This window comes from Aquarana catesbeiana, linkage group LG07 (assembly GCF_042186555.1).
Source record: "Aquarana catesbeiana isolate 2022-GZ linkage group LG07, ASM4218655v1, whole genome shotgun sequence".
NCBI classification, from domain to species: Eukaryota; Metazoa; Chordata; class Amphibia; order Anura; family Ranidae; genus Aquarana; species Aquarana catesbeiana.
The window spans coordinates 51,768,177-51,795,792 of record NC_133330.1 but is presented as its reverse complement, the minus strand read 5'-3'; the positions used below and the strand labels follow the sequence as shown (position 1 = coordinate 51,795,792).

At 43.7% G+C, this 27,616-nt stretch overlaps 1 protein-coding gene across 4 annotated transcripts; it reads right to left on the bottom strand.

Moving 5' to 3' along the window:
• Positions 1 to 436: 436 nt before the first annotated feature.
• CEP15 (centrosomal protein 15) lies at positions 437 to 26,774 on the bottom strand. 4 transcript variants are annotated; one of them, XR_012235234.1, is made up of 6 exons: positions 26,633 to 26,774; positions 24,560 to 24,626; positions 20,306 to 20,417; positions 15,685 to 15,756; positions 9,182 to 9,479; positions 437 to 1,326 (listed from the first exon to the last, which is right to left on the bottom strand). XR_012235234.1 is itself a non-coding variant. In XM_073592154.1 (5 exons), the coding sequence occupies exons 2-5, from the start codon at positions 24,610 to 24,612 to the stop codon at positions 9,279 to 9,281; spliced, it is 438 nt and encodes a 145-aa protein (XP_073448255.1). In that variant the 5' UTR covers positions 24,613 to 24,626; positions 26,633 to 26,774; the 3' UTR covers positions 7,696 to 9,278. The 4 variants fall into 4 exon arrangements, 2 of the variants coding, with proteins under 2 accessions (XP_073448255.1, XP_073448256.1); XR_012235235.1 differs by having other exon boundaries at positions 9,204 to 9,479; XM_073592154.1 differs by lacking the exon at positions 437 to 1,326 and having other exon boundaries at positions 7,696 to 9,479.
• Between the last annotated feature and the right edge of the window lie 842 nt (positions 26,775 to 27,616).

Below are 27,616 nucleotides of genomic sequence, written 5' to 3'. Positions count from 1 at the left end.
CATCAGAAAAATCTTTCAGTGATCGGAAAGTTTGTTAATGTACAATCACCATCCAAATTGTAAAGGAAGACTTATCCGGTGCATTGATGGATTACCTGTTATTTGTTCACCAGCCAATTCAGCCAGCTGTGTATTAGCAGTTAATCTGCGCAATGGCGGATTACAGGGTGGTTGGGGCAGTAGCCTGAGGCTGCAAACTGTAGGGGGCTCACAGCTGCCTAATTTATCCCTACTTATTCCAGGATGTATTAGAAAGAGAGGAAATCTACACATGCCTCAGCAGTTCAGTCAGTTCTATGAGACTACCCCAGGACAAATAATTTTACTCAACCTAAAACCTAGAAAAAGAAACCACTTGGATTTGAGTACACAAGTGTGTATATATATATATATATATATATATATATATATATATATATATATATATATTACTGTGCACAAGTCTTAGGCAGAAGTGAAAAAATGCTGGACATTAACAATGCTTTTAGTAATAGAAGTGTTATTAGTTGATTTTTCTCAATTAAGAAAATGCAAAGTAAATGAACAGAAGAGAAATCCAATTTACATCAATATTTGCTGTGACCACCCTTTGCCCCTCTCGTAATCCCAGACAGACTTGATGAGATCAGGGCTCTGTGGGGGCCAAACCATCACTTCCAGCACTTCTTGTTCTTCTTTACACTGAAAATATTCCTGAATGACTTTGGCTGTATGTTTGGGGTCATTGTCCTGCTGCACAATAAATTTGGGACCAATCACACGCCTTCCTGATGGTATGGCATGATGGATAAGTATCTGTCTGTATTTCTCAGCATTGGGGAGACCATTGATCCTGACAAAATCTCCAACTCTATTTGCAGAAATGCAGCCCCAGACTTGCAGCCTCCACCATGCTTCTCTGCTGCCTGCAGACACTCATTATTGTTCCACTCTCCAGCCCTTCCGCAAACAAACTGCCTCCTGCTACAGCCAAATATTTCACATTTTGAGGCTCTGTTCACTCCATTGTGCAACTTGTGTGATTTCCATTGCAACTTTGATGCAACTTTGGATGGGTGCTACTTGGAATGTGACTTTGGCCTTGACTGTTGCATAGATAACATTAGGCTGCGACTTGTGTGAATGTGAATTTTGAGAGTTTACATTGCAGTCTATGGCACTGAAGCGGCATGAAAGTCACATCAAAGTAGTGCAGGAAACTTTTTAAAGTCGCATAGGTTTCAATGGCTTCCATTGGAATACATGGGCTGTAACTTGTCATGCGACTTTATGTGTCCACATTCTGGATGGATCCTCTGCACACTGTTATACACCCTTTCCAGCAAACTGTGCAATGAAAAACAGGGATTTTTAGTTCACACATATTGCAATACATGCTTAAGCTGGCCAACTGCATCAAAGTAATCCCTCTTATGGCCAGTCCTACTCTGCTCTGCAACTGCAAATTCTACGGTGGACACCATGCCAACATGGGGCATAGAGATGCGAGGTGGGGCAGTCGCATTACAAGTCGCACAAATGTGAATGGAGCCTGACTCATCAGTCCAAAGCACCTGCTGCCATTTTTCGGCACCCCATTTCCTATGTTTTCGTGCGCAGGATGTGGAAACAAGGCTAAACGACTCAACTATGGGACTATTAGCTATGCTGTATAGAACAGATTTTAACACAGACCTAGAAATATGAGATCCCCAATTACAGGTCAAACTGGGAATGCAAGCTGAACACTCTGCGAACTGTTTAAACAAAATATGGGTTTGATTTACTAAAACTGTAGAGTGCAAAATCTCTGCAGCTCTGCCTAGAAACCAATCAGCTTCCAGTTTTTTTTGTCAAAGCTTAAGGCTGGGTTCACACCTATGCAAAATTGGATGTGTTTTTCCCAGCATCCAATTCGCATAGCAGGAGAATATGACCGGCTCTCTATGGAGCTGGTTCACATGTCTCCGGAGTGGCTGCAGAGCGCACTGCACAGATACGCTGTGCGTCTTTGCTTCCGTTTCAGGGCCAAATTCAGGCAAAGAAATGGAGAACAAGGATGGATAGCGTTGCTGTGCGATCCGCGGCCAGTTTAGGTGAACTGAGCTTAACTTAAGAAGCTGAAGTTAGAAGCGGATTGGTTACCATGCACAGCTGCACCAGATTTTGCACTCTCCAGTTTTAGTAAATCAACCCCTGTGAGTTTACTATATTATTTCTTGTAACTCTGATGAAGGGGGACCTGCTGAACCATGTTTTATTTTTTTTACTGAACGTAAAAAAATCATTTAGGCTCTGTTCATATCTAGGCATTGCTATTTTACAGGTGTTTTGCGGGCATTTTTTCTGGCGTTTTTTTTTTTTTGGCAGTTTGGAGCGTTTTTGCAGGGTTTTTGTACAGGATTTTTCAAGGTTAAAAGGTCACCAATGTAAAAGCAGTAAAACGCCTGTAATCTGCTAAAAAATAAGCTCCTGTACTTTTTTGAGCGACGGGCGTTTTGCGTCACGCGACAAAATTCTCAGGATGTGAACAGGGGCCATTGAAATGAATGGGATTTGTCTTGTTCGGCATTTCTAGAGCTGAGGCTTATGCCCCGTACACACGATCGGAAATTCCCCCAGCAAAAGTCCGATGTGAGCTTTTGGTCGGAAATTCCAACCGTGTGTATGCTCCATCCCGCCAGCAAAAGATTGAGAGCAGGTTCTCTTTTTTTTGGTCGGAAAAAGTTCCGATTGGAAATTCCGACACGCAAAATTCCTACGCATGCTTGGAAACAATTTGACGCATGCTCAGAAGCATTGAACTTCATTTTCTCGGCTTGTCGTAGTGTTGTACGTCACCGTGTTCTTGACGGTCGAAAGTTCAGAGAACTTTTGTGTGACCGTGTGTATGCAAGCCAAGCTTGAGCGGAATTCCATCGTAAAAAACATCCAAGAAAAATGCAGAACCTTAGGGACTCTCTACAACTTTTGGTTTGGTGGATTCCTCCCTGTACATAGAGCTGATCAGAAAGTGCTGATCAGCTCAAGTCAGAGACAGCCAGGAAGCTAGTATTTTCCGTGGAAAATCAGCAATGCCAGCCCTCATATTCAACTCATGACAGGTTCACTTTATAAACCACAGGAGACACCAATCTCCCTTCCCTCTCCAGCTTGCTTAGGTTCTGCGCAACACACATACCCAATTTAGATTTTGCGTTCTTCTTTTCTTTTTCTGAATTCATTCCCTTTTTTTTTTTTCTTAATTTGACACCGCAATTAAAGCTGTTTCACTGCTTATTTCTAGATTTTCTTCCATTTGGTAGACGTTATTAGTATGTGTTTAATCAACAGTTATTTGGCTTAGCAAATTATGTTTCTGTTATAATCTATTGAATGCTACAATGACATCTGGTGGCCATCAAGGAATTAATGAACAGTTCTGATAAGTCCATTTAAGCCTGCGTTAATCAAACACACTGTATAATTGCTGCAGGCAGGCTCTGATCAGCAATCTGTAATAGAGGAGGAACAGAGATATATACGTATCATACAGCACACACACAATTACCCTTTAAAGCTAAATGTAAGCTATCAGCCTGCCGCCTGCAGCTCAGTACAGGACATCTGGGCTCAGAGTTTTCAGCAAGGACATCAACTGTGAAATATTCATGTTAAGCACCCATACCCTATGAGTGTCCCCTATTATATTATACTCATTCTCAATTAAGGCCGGGTTCACACTGTAACCCACTGCAGATCGCATAGGAGCACTGTGCGTCCCTGTTCCCTGTTTCAGGGATGAATCAGAGCAGAATCTATGCCTGAATTCGGCCCTGAAACGGAGCCAAAGATGCACAGCGTTTCTGTGCAGTGCGCTCCTCAGCCGCAAAGGAGATACATGAACCGGCTCCATAGGGAGCCAGTCACATTCTCCTGCTATGCGAATTGGATGCGGGGAAACCCACATCTAATTCGCATAGGTGTGAACGCGGCCTCATCCTTGATTATTAAAAAAGAAAAAGAAAAAAAAAATCACTATGCCAATGTCTCAACATTCATGCAAGCATAACAAATAATTCCCATAATGTTTGTAATATGTGTGTACTTTCATCCCCTTTCTGCCCAGGCAATTTTTCAGCTTTCAGCGCTATCGCACTTTGAATGACAATTGCGCGGACATGCTACACTGTACCCTTATTAAATGTTTATTCTTTTTTATCATACAGATAGAGCTTTCTTTTGGTGGTATTTAACCACTTAAGGACCAGAAGATTTGTCCCCTTAAAGACCAGGCCATTTTTTGAGATACGGCACTGCGTCACTTTAAATGACAATTGCGCGGTCGTTTGAAGTTGTCCCCAAACAAAATATATGTCCTTTTTTTTTCCCCCCACAAATAGAGCTTTCTTTTGGTGGTATTTGATGACCTCTGCGGTTTTTATTTTTTGCGCTATAAACAAAAAAAGAGTGACAATTTTGAAAAAAAAAAAACTATATTTTTTACTTTTTGCTATAATAAATAATCCCCCCCCCCCCCAAAAAAAAAAACAAAACAAAACAAAAAAAACAAAACACATTTCTTCTTCAGTATAGGCCAATATGTATTCTTCTACATATTTTTTGCGCAAAAGTTATAGCGTCTACAAAATAGGCGATAGATTTATGGCATTTTTATTATTTATTTTGTACTAGTAATGGCAGCGATCTGCGATTTTTAGCGGGATTGCCATTGCGGCGGACAGATCGGACACTTTTTTGGGACCAGTGACATTTATACAGTGATCAGAGTTAAAAATAGCCACTGATTACTGTATAAATGTCACTGGCAGGGAAGGGATTAACACTAGGGGGCGATCAAGGGGTTAAGTGTTCCCTAGGGAGGTGTTTCTAACTATGGGGAGAGTGGTACTGACAGGAGGAGGAGAGAGATTCGCTGTTCCTGATCACTAGGAACAGCAGGTCTCTCTCTACTCCCCTGTGAGAACGGAGATCTGTCTGTTTACATTGACAGATCCCCATTCTGGCTCTCTGAGGAGTGATCGCGGGTGTCCGGTGGACATCGAGGCCACGCGCATCGGCTCCGGCATCGCGGGTGCACCCCCTATAGCTTCTTAAAGTGTCTGACATACAATGACGGCGATTCGCACAGCTGTGCCAACCTGCCACAGTACAACTGCGGTGAAGTAGTTAATCACGGCTGGGTTTTTTATTTTTTGCTAAACAAATGAAAAAAGAACGAAAACGTTTTTCTTAGTTTCTGTTATAAAATTTTGCAAATAAGTAATTTTTCTCCTTCACTGATGGCCACTAGAGGCTGCACTGATAAGGTAAACATTCCTTGTAATAGAAATAAGGGACAACAGGTCCTCTTTATGGAGAGATCTTTCCTCAAATCTTTCCTCTATCTTTAAAAGCAATAGATTTAAAAAATAAAATGATCTTTGACTAAAAAAAAAAAAAAAAAAAAAAGAAAAGCCATAAAAGCTTCATACGCTTTTTCTGCAGATTTTTGTCTTCAGATTTACCAAAACAATGTAGTGCAAGGGCCTGCCTGATTGCATTGAAACTCTTAAGGTTTGACCTCATATTATATGGTTTTGGTAAATCTGAAGACAAAAATCTGCAGAAAATTTAATAGTGTGTATGGGGCTTAAGACTGGTGAACCACTTTGGTCGGCAAGTGGCTAGAATAGATTTTTATTTTATTTTTTTAAACCAGGTTTTTATTTTTACTTAAGCCATAGAGGTCCATTTATAAATTCCATCACACAAGATTCACACAACTTTCACCTAAGATTTACACATTTTTCTAATTAGATTCAATTAGGAAAATGTGTAAGCCCTGGGTAAAAGTGTGATTTTTGTGTGAAAACATTTATAAATAGACTTATTAAAGCGTATCTAAATCCAATAACAAAAATATTATATTTTTTATTACTGGTCCCTCCCTGGTGGTAATCCTGTCCCTGTCATCACACAATCCCCTGCCAACAATCAGATCGTGTGTACGAGGCTTAAGGCAAAGCAACGCTAAACAGGAGCAGTGAGACACTCAAGTGATACTCTACAGCAGAGGTCTCCAAGCTGCGGCCCTTAGCTTGTCTTTATTTGGCCCTTGGAGCACTTTTGATCCCACTGATATGAGACACTATTCTGCCCACTGGCAACAACAATGGGGCATAATTTCTCACACTGACACCAACAATAGGGCAGTATTCCTCCCCCTAATACCAAAGATGGGGCACGGTTTACTCTCACTGGTGCCAGAAAAAATGTCTATTCCCGTTGGCCACAGACCGGCCCCCCTAAAATCTGAAGGACATTAATCTAGTCCTTTGTGTAGACAGTTTGGAGACTCCTGCTCTACAGTATTCCCCTTCGCTTCTTCCCTGGTTATGTATGGAGGAGCTGGTCCAGCACAGACCATATTTAAACACTCCCAAAAGAAGAGAGGGCTATGAAGTATTCTGTGCTGGGGAATTGACTCTCCTGGAACAATCAAATCTTCTAGGAAGTTCAATGGTAAAATGCAAGTCAAATAAAAATGTTTTTGGAAAGGAAAAAAAGATGGAAGTAATCCTCTAAAATACTTGATTTTCCTGTGATCTTACCAGGGTCTATTTAAGTGAATTTTCTCTGGCAAACTACACGTCCGCTTTAAGATATGCCCATCACTGACTCTTTGGTAAAACCATTGTCTGCAGTATATAGGGATCTACTACTGTATGATCTACTACTGTATAACTGTACCAGTGAAACCTCCCTCTTTGGAGAGATGTAGAGAGAAGTGGGTAATGCATGTTCTAAATCCTCATGGAGAGGACTGGGGTGATATGTGGGACTATCCATTTTCATACCTGGTATCGCCTAGAGATCCTTTTGATGCAGTTTAAATTTCTTCATAGAATTGACTTTACCCCTACAAATTGACTTTACCCCCACTTTACCCCTACAAATTGATTTTACCCCTTACTCTACCCCTACAAATTTACTTTACCCCTACAAATTTACCCCTACAAATTGACTGTACCCGCACTTTACCCCTACAAATTGACTTTACCTCTACTCTACCCCTACAAATTTACTTTACCCCCTACAAATTTACTTTACCCCTAAAAAATTATTTGACCCCCACTTTACCCCTACAAATTGACTTTACCCCTTACTCTACCCCTAAAAATTTACTTTACCCCCACTTTATCCGTAAAAATTTACTTTACCCCTATGCTATCCCTACAAATTTACTTTACCCCAAGCTACCCCTACAAATTTACTTTACCTGCACTTTACCCCTACAAATTTACTTTACCCCTACTCTTCCCCTACAAATTTACTTTACCCCTATAAATTTACTTTACTCTCACTTTACCCCTAAAAATGTGCTTTACCCCTAAAAATGTACTTTACCCGCACTTTACCCCTACAAATTTCCTTTACCCTTACTCTACCCCTACTAATTTACTTTACCCCTACAAATTAACTTTACCCCCACTTTACCCCTACAAATTTACTTCACCCCTACAAATGTACTCCTAGTATCAGTCTCACTCTGTGGAGTGTTGGCACTGTGCTTTCTCTCCAGCTGATTTTTTTTTTTTGCAATGCCCACTAATTCAACAGATTTGGAAAGGAGGCAGACAAAACCACCCCCTGGAACAACACCCAAGGTAAGGCAGGCCCCCCCCCCCAAAAAAAAAAAATGAATTGTGCCTGAAGACAATAACAGATACATAATAAAAGTACACTTTCTTTAATTACAAATTTAAAATATTGCATTAAAAGTGCAAAGTACATCCAACGCCATATTCTTACATATTTTATGACAACCGGTCAGTATCTTTTGTAAGTGTAAAGGATTGACGTATTTTGCATAACTTGCTTCCTCAGGATCCACACTGGTACAGAGAAGAGATATGGCTCAAATCTTTAATAGAACAATGTACAGGGAGGGACAGACGGTAAAAAATAGGCAGAAATTGCACACATAATAGGTCTAGCTTAGCCTGTTTTAAAAGTCTTGGCATAAATCTCTCCAGTGAATTCCATAACTGCTGATAATCTCCCACAAAAATCTTATAGGGACAACCGTTCCCTAGTTACCAGATGAACTACATCAGACAGAGCAGCCTAGACTCGCTGTCCTCCCGTAATGTCTGCAATTGTGGATCTGACTTGATGACTCTTCCAATTCTACTAAATATCTCAGTCTGTTTGCTGGGGCTGGTGGAAGAAGTGGCCTCAACTAGAGCACAGAGAAGGTTGGTGGGCATCCTGCTATATTATAGACATAAAGAGATTATATTGCAGTTGAAAAAGCCTGATGTCCCCTTATTAACCTTTTGAAAGGGGTTAATAAACTCAGCATTACAATTTAATAGCACCAAATCCTTAAGCAGGGGTTGTCCAAACAGGTTTGGTACAAATTCCTGAGTTTTCCTCATAGTGTTCTGAATACGGGAGAAGTAGAATTTCTCAGAGAGGACAGTTTTGTGATTTTCTCTATCTTTGACTTTGAGGCTTGTGGATACTTATGGAACTATTATCTAGAGGCTCTGTAAGCCTTATAGTTCCGTACAGGGCTGTGGCTTGACATATCTAAAGCCGGCCAAAGACGGTTTGAATCTCAGCCATTTCAGCTGGGTCCGGCCGAGATTCAAACCATGTATGGGCAGGCTGAATGTACCCAAGTTGATTGATCGATCAACTTGGGTACAACCAGTATGCTGTACTCTTTATTCAATTATTACCAATGGCTATAGCTGCTAGCAATAATCACTGTGTGTTCTCCTGGCCGGGGTGGCTGACTGTGTTGATGGGGGAATTGGGTGATTTTCTTTCCTGCAACCACAGGGTGCAGGAAATCGCACTGTCCATGGCTGGATTAAGGGGGTTTTCCTTATACTACAATGTATCCTTACTTGCCGTTGCATATCCTATACCATGTGTATCTTTGCTTCCGTCTCAAATGGGAATGGTACAGCAGGGAAAAGGGTGAGAGGCAGAGGGAAGTCACATTTTTTTTTCTTTAGTTTGCACTATTTTTGCGAATGGGGCCCTGTGTGGTCTGAGATTCTATTATATTAGGATTGTTGTATAGGGGTATTTTTGTACCATTTACTTTTGTACCCCTTTTCTTGTCTATTATCTTTTATCATCCTTATTTTTGCACAACTATTTCAACAAAAATATTAATAAAAAATTAAATAAAAAAAGGATATACCCATCACCAAGGATGACATAACTGTTCATGTCTTGCAGTTGGTATAGAGTCCCATCCCGTGAAACCGGCACTCCATTTCCCAATTCATGTCTCAAACTCAGAAAACCCTTGGGAAGGTGTTTGAACCGAATCCAGAAGGAGGAAGACTCTTTTTCTTTGGAGCCTCCATAGTCTGGGAAAGTCTTAGCTTTGTCTTTGAATTGTAGCTTTGTTTTACACCAAAAGGTTGTTGAGCTTTTCCCAGTAGAAATAGTTCCCATTTGGGAAGCTCTTCTTCCACAGATGCCCAGTACTGGTTCTGTAACACACAACAAATTGACATTGTGAAAGCTATTCTGCGTACAAGCTTCTTTTGGTGAGACACAGGGAGCTGCAGCTTGGCTCGGTGCCCCCACAGCAAGCTGCTTGCTGTGGGGGCACTCGACAGGGGGGAGGGGCCAGGAGCACAGAAGAGGGACCAGAGAAGAGGAAGATCGGGGCTGCTCTGTGCAAATCCACTGCAACAGAGCAGGTAAGTATAACATGTTTGTTTTTTTTTAAAAAAGAGAGACTTTACAATTACTTTAAGGAACAGTGTACCCATGTCGTTCCTTCAAAGCACTGTGCCGTGGCCGTGACTCCCGTGCACATTATGCAATTTCCTTGCATGGAATATTTTAGTAGTTTACTACTGCTTTAAAGCCTGAAGATGGCCATAGATGGATTTTGGCTGGATCAGCAGGGACCAGATGAGTTTTGATCCATCTATGGCTATTCCTGCTCCACAGAAATTCTAATTATCTCTCGAATGGGAATGTTGAAAAATGATGTTGATAAGTGCTTTCTGACATTGGAGGAGTCCCCGCTGTCAGAATACAATAGCACATCCATCTCTCTTGTGTGAATGGGTGAATCTGCTCACTTTTCAGTCCGCTGGCAGATCGACAAAAAACAACCCATCTATAGCCAGCCTAAGTTTAGCTAAAAATAAACACATAAGAATCAGCACAAGGGACATAACTTACAGATAGTGTGATGTGTCCCCTGTGTTGATTCTTCTTCTTTCAGTAGAAATATTCATCCCTCCTACCCCCTGCCCCCGCTGTCGTAATCTTCCGGTGCAGCGGGGGTTAATAGAGCTAAGGGTCTGTCATGAGTTCTCATTAAGAGTGCCATTCATAGAAGCCATACTAGAGCTTATATGAATGACACGGGATCTATAAATGAAGGGGGTGGAGCTATCAATTATCCATCTGTCACCCATTTACGAAGCCTGCCAGTATGGGGAAGATTTCTACTGAGAGGAGAAGAAACAAAAAGGACACATCATACTAAGTTTTGTTCCTTGTGCTGATATTTAAGCTTTTATTTTTAGCTAAACATAGGCTTTAAAGTGGTTTCAAAGCCTTAAGGTTTCTTACCTTAATGCATTATCTGCATTAAAGTCTTACTAAACCCACAACAGTAAAATCAGTCTGTATATGCAGTAAATCATGCTTGTTATACTCACTGTGGAACCTAAGGGATTAATCCTCAGCATTGAGTAAAAAGGCCGTTTGATCCTGTCTTCTCTGATCCTCTCCTCCTTCTATTGTCCCCAATATAATTCCTGATAATACAGAGCCAGCGGACAGGCTGCACATGCTCAGTTTGGTGTGTATTGCTAGAGAGTTTATTTTTTTTCTTGGGTGGGTGCATGTGATCAGCACAGGGCCAATCAGCACTGTGCAGATAGAGGGTCAGAAATCATGCATCCTGATAGAGCAGTCATTGCAGAATAAAAACTCCTCCTACAAGCTTTAACCAGACACTCATAGAAGTCATAAGACTGCTATATACTGCCGATTAGAAAAGGTATTTAGCCGTTTATATTTACTAAAATAATTGCATTTACATGTTCTGTGTACTGTGGGAGACCAGATATAGTGAATGTAGGGCCCTGGGTTTAGTAACACCTTAAAATCAAAAACCGTTGGTGAAGATGACTCCCCCCAACTCCCCCTTATACTAACCTGAGCCCAACCTGAATCCCATGCTGCGCCCAAGAGTAGCGGCTCATTCCCTCCTCACTGGGCAGATTGATAGCAGCGGGAGCCATAGGCTCTGTGAGAGAGGAAGGAGGTAAGGGGTGAGATGATAGAAAATGGGTGGGGAGAGTGAAGGGTCCACTATAAAGATATTCATGAAGGACAAAAAACGAAACTACTACAGGTATAAGGTGCAGATCTCAAGAAATGCCTGCGTTTTGCTGCAGCAGCCTCTCAAACTGTCCTGTTGTGACTGAATTCTGACAGCCAAAGTTTCAACACATCCCCCTGCCACAAGAGTTTGCTGCTACGCCCCATGCTTCCCCGTTGGCCATTACTATGATAGACATCCTCACTGACCAATAAAAATGTGCATGTGGCAGGAAGTGTGATGCTTACTCAGTGCTGAAGCCCTGCTTGTCAGAATGGCTTAGCATTCTGCTGCAGCAGAAGGGTCTGAGAGACTGCAGCAATTTTTTGACAACCCATGGGGCCCCCGGGCAATAGAAGATCATGGGGCCCCCTGTGTCCCCACACTCAAGCCACACCTGCACAGGGAGACACGGATGGAGGGAGAGCACACAAGGGGACACTGTGGGGGGGAGATAAAGCACACAGGGGGACACTGCAGGGAGGAGAGCACACAGGGGGACACTGGAGGGGGGGGAGCACACAGGGGGACACTGGGGAGGGAGAGCACAATGGGGAACACTGGGGAAGGAGAACACACACACAGGGGGACACTGGAGGGAGAGCGCAATGAGGAACACTGGGGAGGGAGAACACACACACAGGGGGACACTGGAGGGAGAGCACACACACAGGCGGACACTGGAGGGAAAGCACACACACAGGGGGATACTGGAGGGAGAGAGCGCACACACACAGGGGGACACTGGAGGGAGAGCGTACACACACAGGGGGACACTGGAGGGAGAGCGCAAACAGGGGGATACTGTGGGGGGGGGGGGAGAAAGCACACAGGGGACACTGGGGGGGGGAGAGCACAATGGGGGACACTGGAGGGGGGGAGAGCACACAGGTGGACAAGAGGGGGGGGCACACAGGGGGACACTGGGGAGGGAGAACACACACACACAGGGGGACACTGGAGGGAGAGCGCGCACACACAGGGGGACACTGGAGGGAGAGCGCGCACACACAGGGGGACACTGGAGGGAGAGCACACACAGGGGGACACTGGAGAGAGCACAAACACACAGGGGGACACTGGAGGGACAGCACACACAGGGGGACACTGGAGGGACAGCACACACAGGGGGAAACTGGAGGTACAGCACACACAGGGGGACACTGGAGAGAGCGCACACACACAGGGGGACACTGGAGAAAGCGCACACACACACAGGGGGACACTGGAAGGACAGCACACACAGGGGGACACTGGAGGGACAGCACACACAGGGGGACACTGGAGGGAGAGCGCACACACACACAGGGGGACACTGGAGGGAGAGCGCACACACACAGGGGGACACTGGAGGGAGAGGGCTCACACACAGGGGGACACTGGAGGGAGAGTGCACACACACAGGAGGACACTGGAGGGAAAGTGCACACACACAGGGGGACACTGAAGGGAGAGCGCACACACAGGAGGACACTGGAGGGAGAGCACACACAGGGGGACACTGGAGGGAGAGCACACACAGGGGGACACTGGAGGGAGAGCACACACAGAGGGACACTGGAGAGAGAGCACACACACAGAGGGACACTGGAGAGAGAGCACACACACACAGGGGGACACTGGAGGGAGAGCACACACAAACAGGGGGACACTGGAGGGAGAGCACACACAGGGGGACACTGGAGGGAGAGCACACACACACACAGGGGGACACTGGAGGGAGAGCGCACACACACACAGGGGGATACTGGAGGGAGAGCACATACACACAGGGGGACACTGGAGGGAGAGTGCACACACACACACACAGGGGGACACTGGAGGGAGAGCGCACACACACAGGGGGACACTGGAGGGAGAGCGCACACACACATGGGGAGATTGGAGGGAGAGCGCACTTACACAGGGGGACACTGGAGGGATAGCGCACACACACAGGGGGACACTGGAGGGAGAGCGCACACACACAGGGGGACACTGGAGGGAGAGCGCACACACACAGGGGGACATTGGAGGGAGAGCGCACACACACAGGGGGACACTGTGGGGGTGGGGGGGACCAGGAGAGTATCATGGGCCTTCCTGCGGTCATGTTGGGGCCCGGGCCCCATACATCTGTACCCGCCCCCCGATGACGGCCCTGGTGTCTCAGCTTCACTCACCGAGTCACCCAATGCCGATAATAATACTGCGCTGCTCCCCGCCGGCCCCTCCACTCTTCTCGTCCATCCCAGGTGATGTCACAACGCATGCAGTACAAGCACCTGGGATGGACGGGACGGAAGGAGGGGCTGGCGGGGAGCAGCGCGCTGTTATCAGTATTATTATCGGCATTATTACAGCTGCTTCAAGTGGTCTCTCATGTGGCCGAGTCCGGGCCCCTAATGGCCTCGGCCCCTCGGGCGGTGCCCAAGTACCCGACTCGTCAGTCTGCCCTTGGAGCACATGTTGTGAGTGCAATAGCCTAGAGAAGTGTAACCTATGGCTTGGGAACCAAATTGGGTTCAAGCCTCTCTTTTTTTAGGGGGAGTGGGAAGGAGGACACAGAGGGGTTGATTTACTAAAACTGGAGAATGCAAAACCTGGTGCAGCTGTGCATGGTAACCAATCGGATTCTAACTTCAGCTTGTTCAACTAAGCTTTGACAATAAAACCTGGAAACTGATTATTTTTTTGTGCAGAGCTGCACCAGATTTTGCATCCTCCAGTTTTAGTAAATTAACCCCAGAGAGTAACTAGTTACTTTTTTCTGTAAAATGAGACAGGGTTAAGACCTCTGTAACTACTAGTTACTCTCTGGGGTTGATTTACTAAACCTGGAGAGTGCAAAATCTGGTGCAGCTCTGAACAGAAACCAATCAGCTTCCAGGTTTTATTGTCGAAGTTTAAAGGAGTTGTAAAGGCAGAAGGTTTTTTTTATCTTAATGCATTCTATGCATTAAGATAAAAAAACCTGTGTGTAGCAGCCCCCCCAGCACCCCCCAATTACCTACCTGAGCTCCTCTCTTCAGCGATGTCCATGATCCCCTCAGCCATCCAGTACACTCCTCCTGATTGGCTGAGACAGAGCAGCGGCACTACTGGCTCCCACAGCTGTCAATCAGCCAATCAGGGGAGAGAGGGGGCGGGGCCAGGTTGGGGCTCTCTGTCTGAATGGATACACGGAGCCCTGACTTGAGTTGGGTGACAACCTGTAGCAAGCTGCTGGCTGAGGGGCACTCAAAGGAGGGAGGGGCTAGGGGAAGCAAAGAGGGACCCGAGAAGAGGAGGATCTGGGCTGCTCTGTGCAAAACCATTACAAAGAGGAGGTAAGTATAACATGCTTGTTATTTTTATTTGTTTTAAAACGAGCTTTTACAATCACTTTAATTGAACAAGCTAATGTTAGAAGCTGAAAAAAGTGTATTTTGTTTAATTTTTTTAATGCATCCCTCCCAACGCACACATTTCTATAGAAATGGCTGTGCATAGAAGTGGGTGCTGAAGCGACCACCAGCTGGAACCGCGTCAAGTCTGAGCAAGAGAATGTCACCAGCACACCAAGGATCTCCAGAGTGGGTCCAAAGCTTTATTCTACTATCACATCATTGCAGCAGATTGCAATGTTTCAGAGCTATGCAGGACCCCTTCATCAGGCATGGGACAATGAAGGGGTCCTGTGTTGCTCTGAAACGTTGCAATCTGCTGCAACAATGTGATCGTTGAATAAAGCTTTGGACCCACTCTGGAGACCCTTGGTGTGCTGGTGACATTCTCTTGCTTTGTTTAATTTTTTGCCCCCACTAAAAGGAAAGCGATATTTCCTATGATTTCCTGTCCCAAATTAAAAAGTTGTACAAGTAGTGAAAGTGTCTCTCCAGTTTTCCCCTCTTGGCACACAGGGGAGGGTTTTTGGGGATAATATAGGTAATAGTAGGCCACTTGATATACTGTCACTTTGCCCTGCATGCCCCACACCCTGTGCTGACCCCATTATACTCACTTAGCCTGCATTGTGTCACTGCTTTTTCCTCTGTGGCAGCTAGCATTAGAATTAGCGGTGTCACAGATATGGATGGTGTGTGTGTGTGTGTGTGTGTGTGGGGGGGGGGGGGGGGCATCACTCCTTAAATGTCGTGCAACAGTTTTCAGTCCTAGCAATTGAAGAAGATCACATGCACCCCATACTTGAACACTGGATAGTGCTGCTGGCTGCAACAGAGGTAGGAGCAGCGAGAGTGAGCATAACGGGGCCAGGAAGGGCCCTTTGCAGAGACACTGTCATTCTGCACTAGGCAAGGTGACAGTGTCTCTTTAAAAATGCTGACATGTTTGCTTTTAGACAATATATGATGCTTTTTACCAACCTCTAGATTAGCAAGGGAAGGATCAGGATCTTTTACTCTTCGTCTTAGATTTTTCACTTTAGTTTGAAAATCCTAAATAAATCATAAGAGGAAATAATGTTGTTAAATTACAAACTATATGTAAACTAGTTCTTAAAATTCTAACCCCAGCACCTGCAGTGTACAACTTTCCATGCTGCTGGCTCCTGCTGTCTTAGTGCTGCTTCCCTGTCTTCACAGCAAACAGTCAACAGTGGACAGTGCAGTCTAGAGCCAGTCTGCTAACTTGGAGAGGTGGGGGGGGGAGAAGTGCCTTGACATCCTAGACTGGGGCTGTGTGTTTCTATTGATGCACACAGCATAGGGAGACACTAGTCCCTGCATGCAAGGGTGGCTCCATACAACACTGCAAAAGAAAGGAGCCACCCTGACACAGGAAACCTAGGACAGTGGTCATGGCCCAAGCCTAAACTGGAACATAGGGAAGGATTAAAAAAATAAAGAAATTGCATACTGAGTAATTGATTAAAGTGGATGTAAACCCCCACATGTATCCAGTAAAGTGAACAGCCTCAGATGATACACAGAGATGAAACAAATCTCCCTACATAAATTTTACATGTATACATGCTGTCTTCAGCTTGCTATATTCTTTAAAAGTGCACATTGTGTTAGAATTTTCACTTCTTCTTTCAGCAGTAGGAGGGGAGTTTTGCCATACACTGTGAGAGAGCTGATTGGAGGAAAGGCACACACACACCCCCTCCACATAGTCAGACACTTGCAGAGCTGTGCTGTGAATAGACCAGCTCTCTGCTAATCTATTTATAGCACCCACCCTGACCCAAATTTTCAGCTGCTTTTATGTCCTGTGTCAGAGAACTTGTCAGAATGTATCATGCTGATAACAGAAGAACAGAGCAGAAGAAAATCATGGGACTTTCGAGCAAGATAAGAAAACACTGCAGATATATGTGCTCAGCTCAAATTTTATGAATCGTGTTTACATCCAACTTAAATCCACTGCTGGAATGCTTAAAAAATGGGAGTTTATTATCAGTTTAAATATGCCACTGAAAGTGTTTTGTTATGTGCTAAAAATACCTGTTGATCCTGCCAGTAATCTACTGTGCTTGTACCTTCTAGCAGTAAGCTGAGCTCCCAAGAACTGTTATCATCCTTTCCCAGGTTACCTCAGTGAACTACAAAACAACTCCTCCCTAAATTATGAAAATGAGGAGAACAGGAGGGGGAGTTTGTTCCTGTCCTAAGGTGTCAACGTTGTGAAAAGAGAAGAATGCCCCCAGGGATGGAATGGGCAGGGAACCAACATAGGATTGTAGAAAAATAATGCAATGTATATAAAAATGTATACATTTTATTCAAAATACAAGAAGATAAACATCTAAAAACAATGATAGGAACATGATAACAATTGTAAACATACAGCTACTGGATGCAGACTCAAGGTCAAATGAGAGATGTAGCTGCTGCAAACCACCCTACATGTTTCGGAAAACACAAAAAGATTGGTTTCTTTTTATGATAAGTGTACTTCCTTCTTCAGGGAATCAGGTAGAGCGTGCTGTTACATTTCTGTCAAGAAAGATATATGTATAAATAACCAAACACTACATAATACAGTGAATTTGCGTATTTAAGTTAATTTACAGAAAGGCAGACATGCACACAGAATGTACAGGTAAGTACTTACAGATCAAAATGTTCCTCTACAGAGAGATGATACACAGCAAAAATGCAGGTAGATGGGTTCCCACGTTCTACGCTCTACCTGAACCCCTGAAGAAGGAAGTACACTTATCATAAAAAGAAACCAATCTTTTTGTGTTTTCCGAAACATGTAGGGTGGTTTGCAGCAGCTACGTCTCTCATTTGACCTTGAGTCTTCAGAGTCAGCGTTTGCTGCAGCATCCAGTAGCTGTATGTTTACATTTGTGGTCATGTTCCTATCATTGTTTTTAGATGTTTATCTTCTTGTATTTTGAATCAAATTTATACATTTTTATATACCTTGCATTATTTTTCTACTATCCTGTGTTGGTTCCCTGCCCATTCCATCCCTGGGGGAATTCTTCTCTTTTCACTAGTTTGTTTTTTGGATGTAGCAGATACCCTCAGGATCAGTCTCTCGTATAGTTTCCTTTTCAAGCCATTTTTCTAAGGTGTCAATGTTGTTCCTCCATAGATACAGTACAGTGAGTGAGCGTTGTCACTCGAGTACAGGAAGCCTGTTACTGACAGGTTTCCCAGATACAAATAAAGGGAATAAACCTGAAAAAAAAAAAAGAAATCTATGTAGTTCCCACATTTAACCACTTAAGCCCCGGACCATTTGGCTAGCCAAAGACCAGATCACTTTTTGCGATTCGGCACTGCGTCGCTTTAACGGACAATTGCGCGGTCGTGCGACGTGGCTCCCAAACAAAATTGACGTTGTTTTTTCCCCACAAATAGAGCTTTCTTTTGGTGGTATTTGATCACCTCTGCGGTTTTTATTTTTTGCGCTATAAAAAAAAAAATAGCAACAATTTTGAAAAAAAAAAACCATTATTTTTTACTTTTTGCTAAAATAAATATCCCCAAAAAATATATTTAAAACCATATTTTTTCCTCAGTTTAGGCCGATACGTATTCTCCTACATATTTTTGGTAAAAAAAAAAAATGCAATAAGCGTTTTATGATTGGTTTGCGCAAAAGTTATAGCGTTTGCAAAATAGGGGATAGTTTTATGGCATTTCTATTAATATTTTTTTTATTAGTAATGGTGGCGATCAGCGATTTTTATCGTGACTGCGACATTATGGCAAACAGGTCGGACACTTTTTTGGGACCATTCACATTTATACAGCGATCAGAGCAATTAAAAATGCATTGATTACTGTGTAAATGTGACTGGCAGTGAAGGGGTTAACCCCTAGGTGGCGCTGTAGGGGTTAAGTGTGTCCTAGGGAGTGATTCTAACTGTGGGGGGGGAGTGGCGGTGTGTGACACAACACTGATCACCGCTCCCGATAATAGGAAGCTGTGATCAGTGTCCTGTCACTAGGCAGAACGGAGAAATGCTTGTTTACACTAGCATTTCCCTGTTCTTCCGCTCCGTGAGACGATCGCGGGTATCCCCGCGGACATAGAGTCCGCGGGACCCGTGATCACGCTCACGGAGCTCCCGGCGGGCGCACGAGCACCCGCAAGCCGCCTTTTAAAGGGCAACGTACAGGTACGTGATTCTGCCTGTACGTGCCCTTCTGCCGCAGTATATCTGCGTGAGGCGGTCGGGCAGCGGTTAAAGTGGTTGTATACCCGCCCAAAAAAATAAAAAATCTGTAAGGCAAAGGCATAATGAGCTAGTATGCAACGCATACTAGCTCATTATGAAATACTTACCTTTGATCAAGGCGTCGGCATCGGATCCCGGCCACCGCTGAAGAAGCTGACAATTTCTCCTCGGCGTGCCTTCCGGGTTCGTGGCTCTGGCACTATGAAGGGCCGGAGCCGCGATGGCATCACTACCGCGTATGCGCGTGGGAGTCTTCTTCCTGGCAAGGTCCGGCACCTTCAGAGCGCATGCGCCGCTGACGTCAGTGGTTGCATGCAAGGTGAATATCTCCTAAACAGGTTTAGGAGATATTCATTTTACCTACAGGTAAGCCTTATTATAGGCTTACCTGTAGGTAATAATGTAAAAAGGTGGTATACAACCACTTTAAAGCTCAACTCTGGGAAAATAAAAAATGATTCCTTGCGCTGAGGCCGGGCTTGCACTGCAAGGATTCATTGCTTGTTTATGTCTAGGGGAACAATAAAGGGAGATTTTATTAACCAAACCTCCACTCCTCTTCACAGCTAGACCGGTCCCCACTGCTTATGCACCCCCATGCTACACCGCTCTGGGGTCCTGAAATCATCAAGACCAGAGCAGGTTCCATGGCCCTGCTCTGGACTTGAGGATGCAGAGGGACAGATCACCGCCGGATCATGGGGGAGCACTGGCTGCTGGGGAGGTGGAGGATCGGGTAATTAAATTGGTTTCTCCTCCTCCCTAGACAAAATAAGCAATTAACCCTTGCAGTGCGGGCACAGCAGCAGCAAAAGCTTTTTTTCCCTATAACCAGTGATGAGACAATTAACAAATCATTTTGGACTTGGGTTTTAAAATGTAAAGGACACATTTCAGGCATACCCTTAAAAAGAGGCAAGTGAGAAACTTCCTTCCAGTGGCATCCCCCAGGGGGCAGCAGACTAAACCTTCTTATCCTACATCATGTACCCTTGTAGACCAGGGATATGCAATTAGCGGACCTCCAGCTGTTGCAGAACTACAAGTCCCATGAGGTATAGCAAGACTCTGACAGCCACAAGCATGACACCCAGAGGCAGAGGCATGATGGGACTTGTAGTTTTTTCAACAGCTGGAGGTCCGCTAATTGCATATCCCTGCTTTAGAAGAACTCACTGTTGAGGATCTCTGAGACTGGGAAACCAACAAAGCTTGAATTGCCCATAAAAGTAGGGTAGTTGCAAGCCTTGTTGGTGGTTCTCCCAACTCTGTGTTGAGAGTTGTCAAGGAGTGAGGCTACAGGTTTCACTACAGAAAGGAAACCATCATTGGACAAAACTTACTTTCAGAAGCATCTGATTTCTGTTATGTGCTGCCTCTGAAGCTTGGCTGTCCTTTCCAATCTGCTCGCCATGAATCTTCATCTCTTCAGTCAGTTTATTTTTTTCATCTAGTCTAAGGAAAAGGAGAGTAAAAAAAACACATATACACTATATTACCAAAAGTATTGGGACACCTGCCTTTACACGCACATGAACTTTAATGGCATCCCAGTCTTAATCCATAGGGTTCAATATTGAGTTGGCCCACCCTTTGCAGCTATAACAGCTTCAACTCTTCTGGGAAGTCTGTCCACAAGGTTTAGGAGTGTGTCTATGGGAATGTTTGACTGTTATTCCAGAAGCACATTTGTGAGGTCAGGCACTGATGTTGGACTAGAAGGCCTGGCTTGTACTCTCTGCTCTAATTCATCCCAAAGGTGTTTTATCAGATTGAGGTCAGGACAGGTCCATAAAGACATGGATGGGGGGTTTGGGGTGGCAGAGTCTTGCTATGTCAGAGTCTTGCTATGCCTCATGGGACTTGTAGTTCTGCAACAGCTGGAGGTCCGCTAATTGCATATCCCTGTTCTAAAGGGTACATGATGTAAGATATGAAAGTTTAGTCTGCTGCCCCCTGGGGGATGCCACTGGAAGGAAGATTCTCACTTGCCTCTTTTTAAGGGTATGCCTGAAATGTGTCCTTTACATTTTAAAACCCAAGTCCAAAATGATTTGTTAATTGTCTCATCACTGGTTATAGGGAAAAAAAGCTTTTGCTGCTGCTCTGCCCGCACTGACCTGCACAGAGTCCTGACCTCAACCCAACAGCTAAGGCTAGAGATAGATTTTCAGAGGTGCTTTAGGACCTACCCTTTCACTGTTTTTGACAAAACTATTGCTTCTTTGGCGGCAATGACATGTAAACAGAGTTTTTGCTGCTAAAGCAGCTGGGAGTTTGTTTAGATTTTTTCTTACGACTGGTGGCTTTCTTGTAGAAGTGATTCAAACGGCTGCAAGCGCAATACTTCTAGAGTTATCATTCAATTGATGAGCTATAAAGGCTTGCAAAGTGTTGTTTATAGATGGGCTCATGCAATGTTGAGGGATGACTTATTTGATATTTATTTACAACGGGTGCTATATTTTGTTTGTGTACTTAAATTAATTTGAGTGTATTTATCACTGAAAAAATAGATTTGATAAACAGTAGTACAACCATCTTGTTGTGACATAAAAAATGCAAATGCCACCATTTTATTCTTCAGGGTCCTTGCTTTCATAAAAAAAAAAATAAATTAAAAAAAAATATGTTTTTTTTGGGGGGGGGGGGGGGGGAATGGGGTTAGGTAATTTTCTGGCATAAAATGTGTGTTTTAACATGTGGACAAAATCTAAAAGAAATTTAAAAAAATAAAATGGCTCTGGCAGTGAAAGTTTTTTTTTTTTTTTTAACAGATAGAGGAAGCGAAAGGTTTAAGCCTAGCCTAAAGGCATGGACGACAGTAAAAATATTTTCAGAAGTTATAACCCTTCTCTGCTGTACTAAAATGTATTTTTGTCTGTGTCCCCTTTAAGAAGAATTTCCCATCATTTATAGGATTTCTTGATTGGAAGTACCGAGAATCTCCCTAATAGCGACAAAGACAGCAATAAAAACCCAACAGAGGTTCTATTTATTCCCTGCTCTATTTTAGCTGAAGTTGGGCTTTAAGAACTTACATTAGGACTTGCAGCACTAGAGTCATAGGTCCAAATGGCAAGCAAGACTTTACCTGCATATAGTTTGCATGTTCTTCCTGTGTCTGCGTTGGTTTCCTCCGGGTACTCCGGTCTCCTCCCACAATCCAAAGACATGCTGGTAGGATAATTGGCTCCTGTCTAAATTGGCCCTAGTATGTGTATGTATGAATGTGAGTTAAACTGGTTGTAAACCTCAGACATGAAATGAACAAAACATACCCCTTTATAGAGTGTATTTGTCTCATCCAGAGTACCAAGTGTCATTTCTGTCAGCTGCTTTGTTCCTCCGTTCTCAGCAAGAGTCACTTCTGGCAAGTTTTCTTGACACCAAGACAAAAAAAGTGACAGGGGAGGAATCTCCAGCTGATTGACAACCTCAGTTCTACTCCTGTGCGCTATGTGAAGAGTTGTGTGTCCCTTCCCTCCAATCAGCTCTCAAAGCTCTCCTCACTGAGCTCCGCAAAGTGTAACTTCAACTCTCCACCCCCTTTTTTCTGACAGCTCACACAAGCTTTATAAATTCAGGACTTTTAACGGATTTAGAAAAGAGAAGACTGCAGATAAACAGATACAACTTATGTAGGAGGATTTGTTTCATCTCTGTGTATCATCTGAGGCCAGTCACTTCATTATGGCATCATGTACAGGTTCACAACCACTTTAAATTGGGTACGGGGGGGGGGGGGGCGAAAATCGGCTGGTTCAGCAGGAACTGACTGACATTCGGTCAGGGAGTACAAATGTCTGTCCAACAGAAGCCGGTTTAACGTCTGGCTTTTATTGAAGGGACATGCTGGAAAAACACCATCCAATCATCACTTGCACACAATTACTGCAGTTGCTGATCAGTGTGTTTTGGAGGGGGGGGGGGGGAGCTGGTTAAATGCAAAGGTATGGTGGGAGGGGTTGTTGCACCAACATTACTTGTGTTAATAAGGCGATCTGTCAGTTTTTTTTTATTCAGCCCACTGGATTGAGCGAAAAAATAACTAGCAGTGTGTACTGGGCTGTAGGGACCTTAGGGATGTGAGGGCGGGTACTGATGTGAATGTACAATATGTATATATATATTATATATATGTAAAAAGTGCTGTGTAAATTGTTTGCGCTTACGGCCGAATGTTCGTTTTTCGAAAATGGGTTCGGCCAATTTTTCGTATAGTATATGGCCAGCATAAGCTCCTCCCCTTGGTGTACACCAGTAGAACCCAAGATCAATAAACAGACCTGCAGTATTCATAATGTGTTAAAAATAACAGCTACTTTTTCTACACATTTTTCCCATAGTCTATGTTGGGGGGCGAGCTAGAGAGGGTGGCTACATTCCTACATACAGTGGGACCATGGAGAACGAACGTAGCCACCGTCTAACAGGAAGTCACATCACAGCAGCAAAAAGTTAAAGGGGTTGTAATCCCTCATGGTCTTTCACCCTAATGCATTCTATGCATTAAGGTGAAAAACCTTCTCTCATGCTGCAGCCCCCCAAAGCCCCCGTTTTACTTACCTGAACCCGGTCTTTTTCTCCTCGGGGACGAGCACACCAGCTCTAGCTGGTGTCTCATGTCCTGATTGGAAGATTGATAGGAGCGCAGCCATTGGCTCCCACTGTTGTCACTCAAATCCAATGACGCGGGCGCCGGGGGGCGGGGTTGAGTCTGGCATTCGTGTCGGTGGATGCAAAAAGAGCTGCCGGGGGACCCCAGAAGAGGAGGATTGGGGCCACTCTGTACAAAATGAGCTGCACAGTGGAGGTAAGTATGATATGTTTGTTATTTTTAAAAAAAATTATCCTTTACAATCACTTTAAGTCTAGAGATTTGGAGGCGGCTGAGAGCAATAGAAGGGGCTTTCTTGAGTTAAAAGAATCTATTCTAGTATGTATTCTTATTTAAAGTGCTTGTAAACCCATTACAACCACTTTAACCTACAGGTAAGCCTACATTAAGGCTTACCTGTAGGTGCAAGAAATATCTCCCAAACCTAAAAGGTTTAGGAGATATTTGCAAAAATAGCGGCACCGATGCGCCGTAGGCATCGGGCGCAGGTGCACTGAGCGTGCCGTTTCTAACGGCGAACATGCCGTTAGAGGCGGCACCAGCGCGCATGAGAGTGATGTCATCGTTGCTCCGGCCAGTCACAGCGCTGGAGACGCGATACCCGGAATAGATGGCGGCGTCGGAGGAGGCGAACGAGGGCCGATGGGGGGGCTTCGATCTCAGGTAAGTAATTCATAATGAGCTAGTATACCATGCATACTAGCTCATTATGCCTTTGTCTTGCATGGTGTATTTTTTTTTTTTTTTTTTCAGAGGCTTTACTTCCTCTTTAAACCGAAGTTAACAGACTGAGTTCTTGTTTTAGATTGTTATGACACTTTGCCGGAGATTGCACTGTATATATGTGCTACAGACACATGCAAAGTAACACACATCTGACGAAGTCACGGCATATGTTTGCAGCATTGATACTGACACCTGTTCAGCACACCAGGCTGATGACATCAGATAAAACCTGGAAGAGTAATAAACCTACATGATTGTGTGGAGTCTCTCCAACTCCTCTTCTCGGTCTCTATACAAAGTCATCCTTCTTCTGCTTTCTAGAAAGGAAAAAGACATTTTCTACTGTTATTACTGTGCGTTCCCACATCAGCCACAAGAATCCTTTTATGACCTTAAAGCGGGGGTCCACCTATCTATCGTTTTTTTTTTTTTTTTTAGTTCATTCACAAACTTTTCTTCTCAGCATTACATACTCACATATTGTGTGTAATATGTCCGCCTGTGTCAGATTTCGTCGGAAAGAATAACTTATATTATTCAATGCAGGCGGTTTCCATCTTCATTGTGGGCATTTGAAGCCCACAAGCATTTATTTCCTGGATGTGGTGAATGCTGTGCTCCCAGCATTCACCGCTCGTTCCTGCACATGCTCAGTGGCATCCTGGGAAGCCTGAGACTAGCTCCCAGGAGTCTGGGAGAGGCTAGAAACACGCCTACTCCTACGGGAGGAGAACCAGGAAGTGCAAAGAAGAATAGAAAAATAAAAGGTAATTACGGCGATTTCAATTTTTTTAAACGGCATGTCAGCATCTAGGCAAGGAAGAGAATACATACAGATATTGTTCAAAATTTGGGTGGAACCCCGCTTTAATGAGCCCAGGGACAAGGTGTAAAAAGATCAATAAATACAGGAGGGGAGAGAAGAGGGTGACCTCATCAGTTTAGGGCTGTTTTGGCATTGTCCAATCGGCTGGCTGGGGGGGCGGGTCCTAACCTGAATTGTATTGCTTAAAACTGAATTCCAGGTATAGATTTTTTTCTGCATAGTTACATTGATTCAGCTTGGACCATTGTCAGTATATATGTCATACCTGTGGGATCTATTAAATATGTGCCAGAATGGTCAGAAGTACCTGCTTTGTCCTATTATTATTATTTTTATTATTATTATTTTTATTACAAAGACAGAAATAGAATTTTGGAGGCTACATGGACTTTGATGGAACTGTATGAGCCAACAACACAATTATAGTATAAAAATATATTATTTATTACAGCAATTCAGTTTAAAACATACAAAAAATCTGTGCCCACACACAGGCACTTTAACTACTTGAACTCCAGAAGATTTACCCCTCTCCATGACCAGGCCATTTTTTTGCGATTCAGCACTGCGTTATTTTAGCTGACAGTTGCGCGGTCGTGCGGCGTTGCACCCTAATAAACTGTACGTCCTTTTTTTCCCCACAAATAGAGCTTTATTTTGCTGATATTTGATCACCTCTGTGGTTTTTATTTTTTGTGCTATAAACACAAAAAGAGCGACAATTTAGTAAAAAAATAAAAATACAATATTTTTTACTTTTTGCTTTAAAACAAATCCAATAAAAATGTAAAAAATCTAATTTAAGCCGATATTTATTCTTCTACATATTTTTAATGTTAAAAAAATCCCAATAAGTGTATATTGATTGGTTTGTGTAAAAGTTATATCGTCTACAAACTATGGGATACTTTTAATTTTTTCCTAGTAATAGCGGTGATCAGCGACTTTGTGCTTCACGAGCATTGATTACAATCAGTTAGATTCAAAATCGGTTTTGACGTTATTGAGCCAAAAATAAATAAATAAATAAATAAAAATCGAAGAAAAAGGTTTAGAAAAGTTCTTCAGAACGAACGATAAATTGAAAGGTTGATGTGTGTCTCCCCGAACAGCTTGCTCTGGACATATGTGACAAAACGAATGAAAAACGGATTCATCTCTATCCATTGAACGATTTCTCAATCAAAATTCGGTCATCACATGATGGCAAAATCGTTTGCTCTCACGTCCGTGTGTTTCTTTTTCAAAAATGCATTAGATAGATTTTTCGACAGGTGTATGTCCAGCACAACACTACATAAGATCTGAAGGAGATTGGACAATCAGATTGTATGGTGTATGATCACTTTTAGGACGCACAGAAGCCTGTGGATCGGGATGACCCCCATACACCATGTATTGTAGCACAGAGAAGTCACCATTGTCCCTCTGATCGTCCTCTCACTATCAATAAAGCTGTCATTCAGCACCACCTGCCCATCCCCCGTCATCTGTCACCTGCAAATCACCAGCCCGGCTCCTCTCCGCGAGCCCTCACCCCTCACACCGCTTCCGCGTCCAGCGTCACCATGGCAACCAGGAAGAAGCGCGCTGTTTCGTCAGATTCGGCGACCCGTCAGAATGTGTAAAGGAAGTGACGTTCCACCGCCGCCATCTTGCTACACCGAGTATTCCTCCACAGTAAGGATACAGGGAGAAGGGGGAGAGTGGACATCTTGTTACACTCACGTGAGTTTATATAGTGAAATACAGTAGTTAGAACTCCGTCTGACTGGTTGGATGTTGAATTTTAAAAGCATCGGTAAGCCTACTCATCTCACAGGTTTGCTAATCTGACAGAAGATCGCTGCTTTTAAAATTAATCATCTAAACATGCAGACGGAGTTCTAAGTACTGTATTTTACTATATAAACGCATTTTACTGTTAAAAATAAGCGTATAATGCAAAACTCCGGTGGGTGTAACAAGATGTCCGCTTTCTTATTGTGGAGTGCGGGGTGTAGCAAGATGGCGACGACGAAACGTCACTTTCGTTACACATTCTGACGGGTCGCCTAATCTGATGAAACAGCTGCATCACCTTTCACCGCAAAAACTGCACATACCATTTTTTTTTTTTGTTTTAATATCGTAACCACCCTCCGTCAAACAACCAACGTCCAGTATCAGTACAATAAAACAAAGATTATTTCTTGGAAACAAATCTTTAAATTTTCCTGACAGTAAGGGTGGTCGCCATCTTTCTGTAGACCATGCTGTTTTGCATGCGCCGCATAGCATGGAGACATTTTATTAGAGTATAGCCATCCTCTATTTTTTGTCCTGTGCATTGGCTGCGTGTTCCATGCATAGGAATGGTTTACCAATAATTGAGCACTGCCGCCCTCTAGTGTCATAATAGGGCATTACTACAAGGGCGCTGATTGTACTCAGGTGTGTGTGTGATGGAGTGCAGCCTTCCATGGGGGAGGGGAAGGTGCA

What these genes read in the sequence shown, in the direction of transcription:
- CEP15 (XM_073592154.1), bottom strand. Translation starts at nt 24,612, where the DNA reads ATGACTTTGTATAGAGACCGAGAAGAGGAGTTGGAGAGACTCCACACA. An exon ending in GAGAGACTCCACACAATCAT is followed by an intron (nt 20,418 to 24,559) that starts GTAGGTTTATTA and finishes CCTTTTCCTTAG; the next exon opens with ACTAGATGAAAAAAATAAAC. An exon ending in GAAATCAGATGCTTCTGAAA is followed by an intron (nt 15,757 to 20,305) that starts GTAAGTTTTGTC and finishes TGATTTATTTAG; the next exon opens with GATTTTCAAACTAAAGTGAA.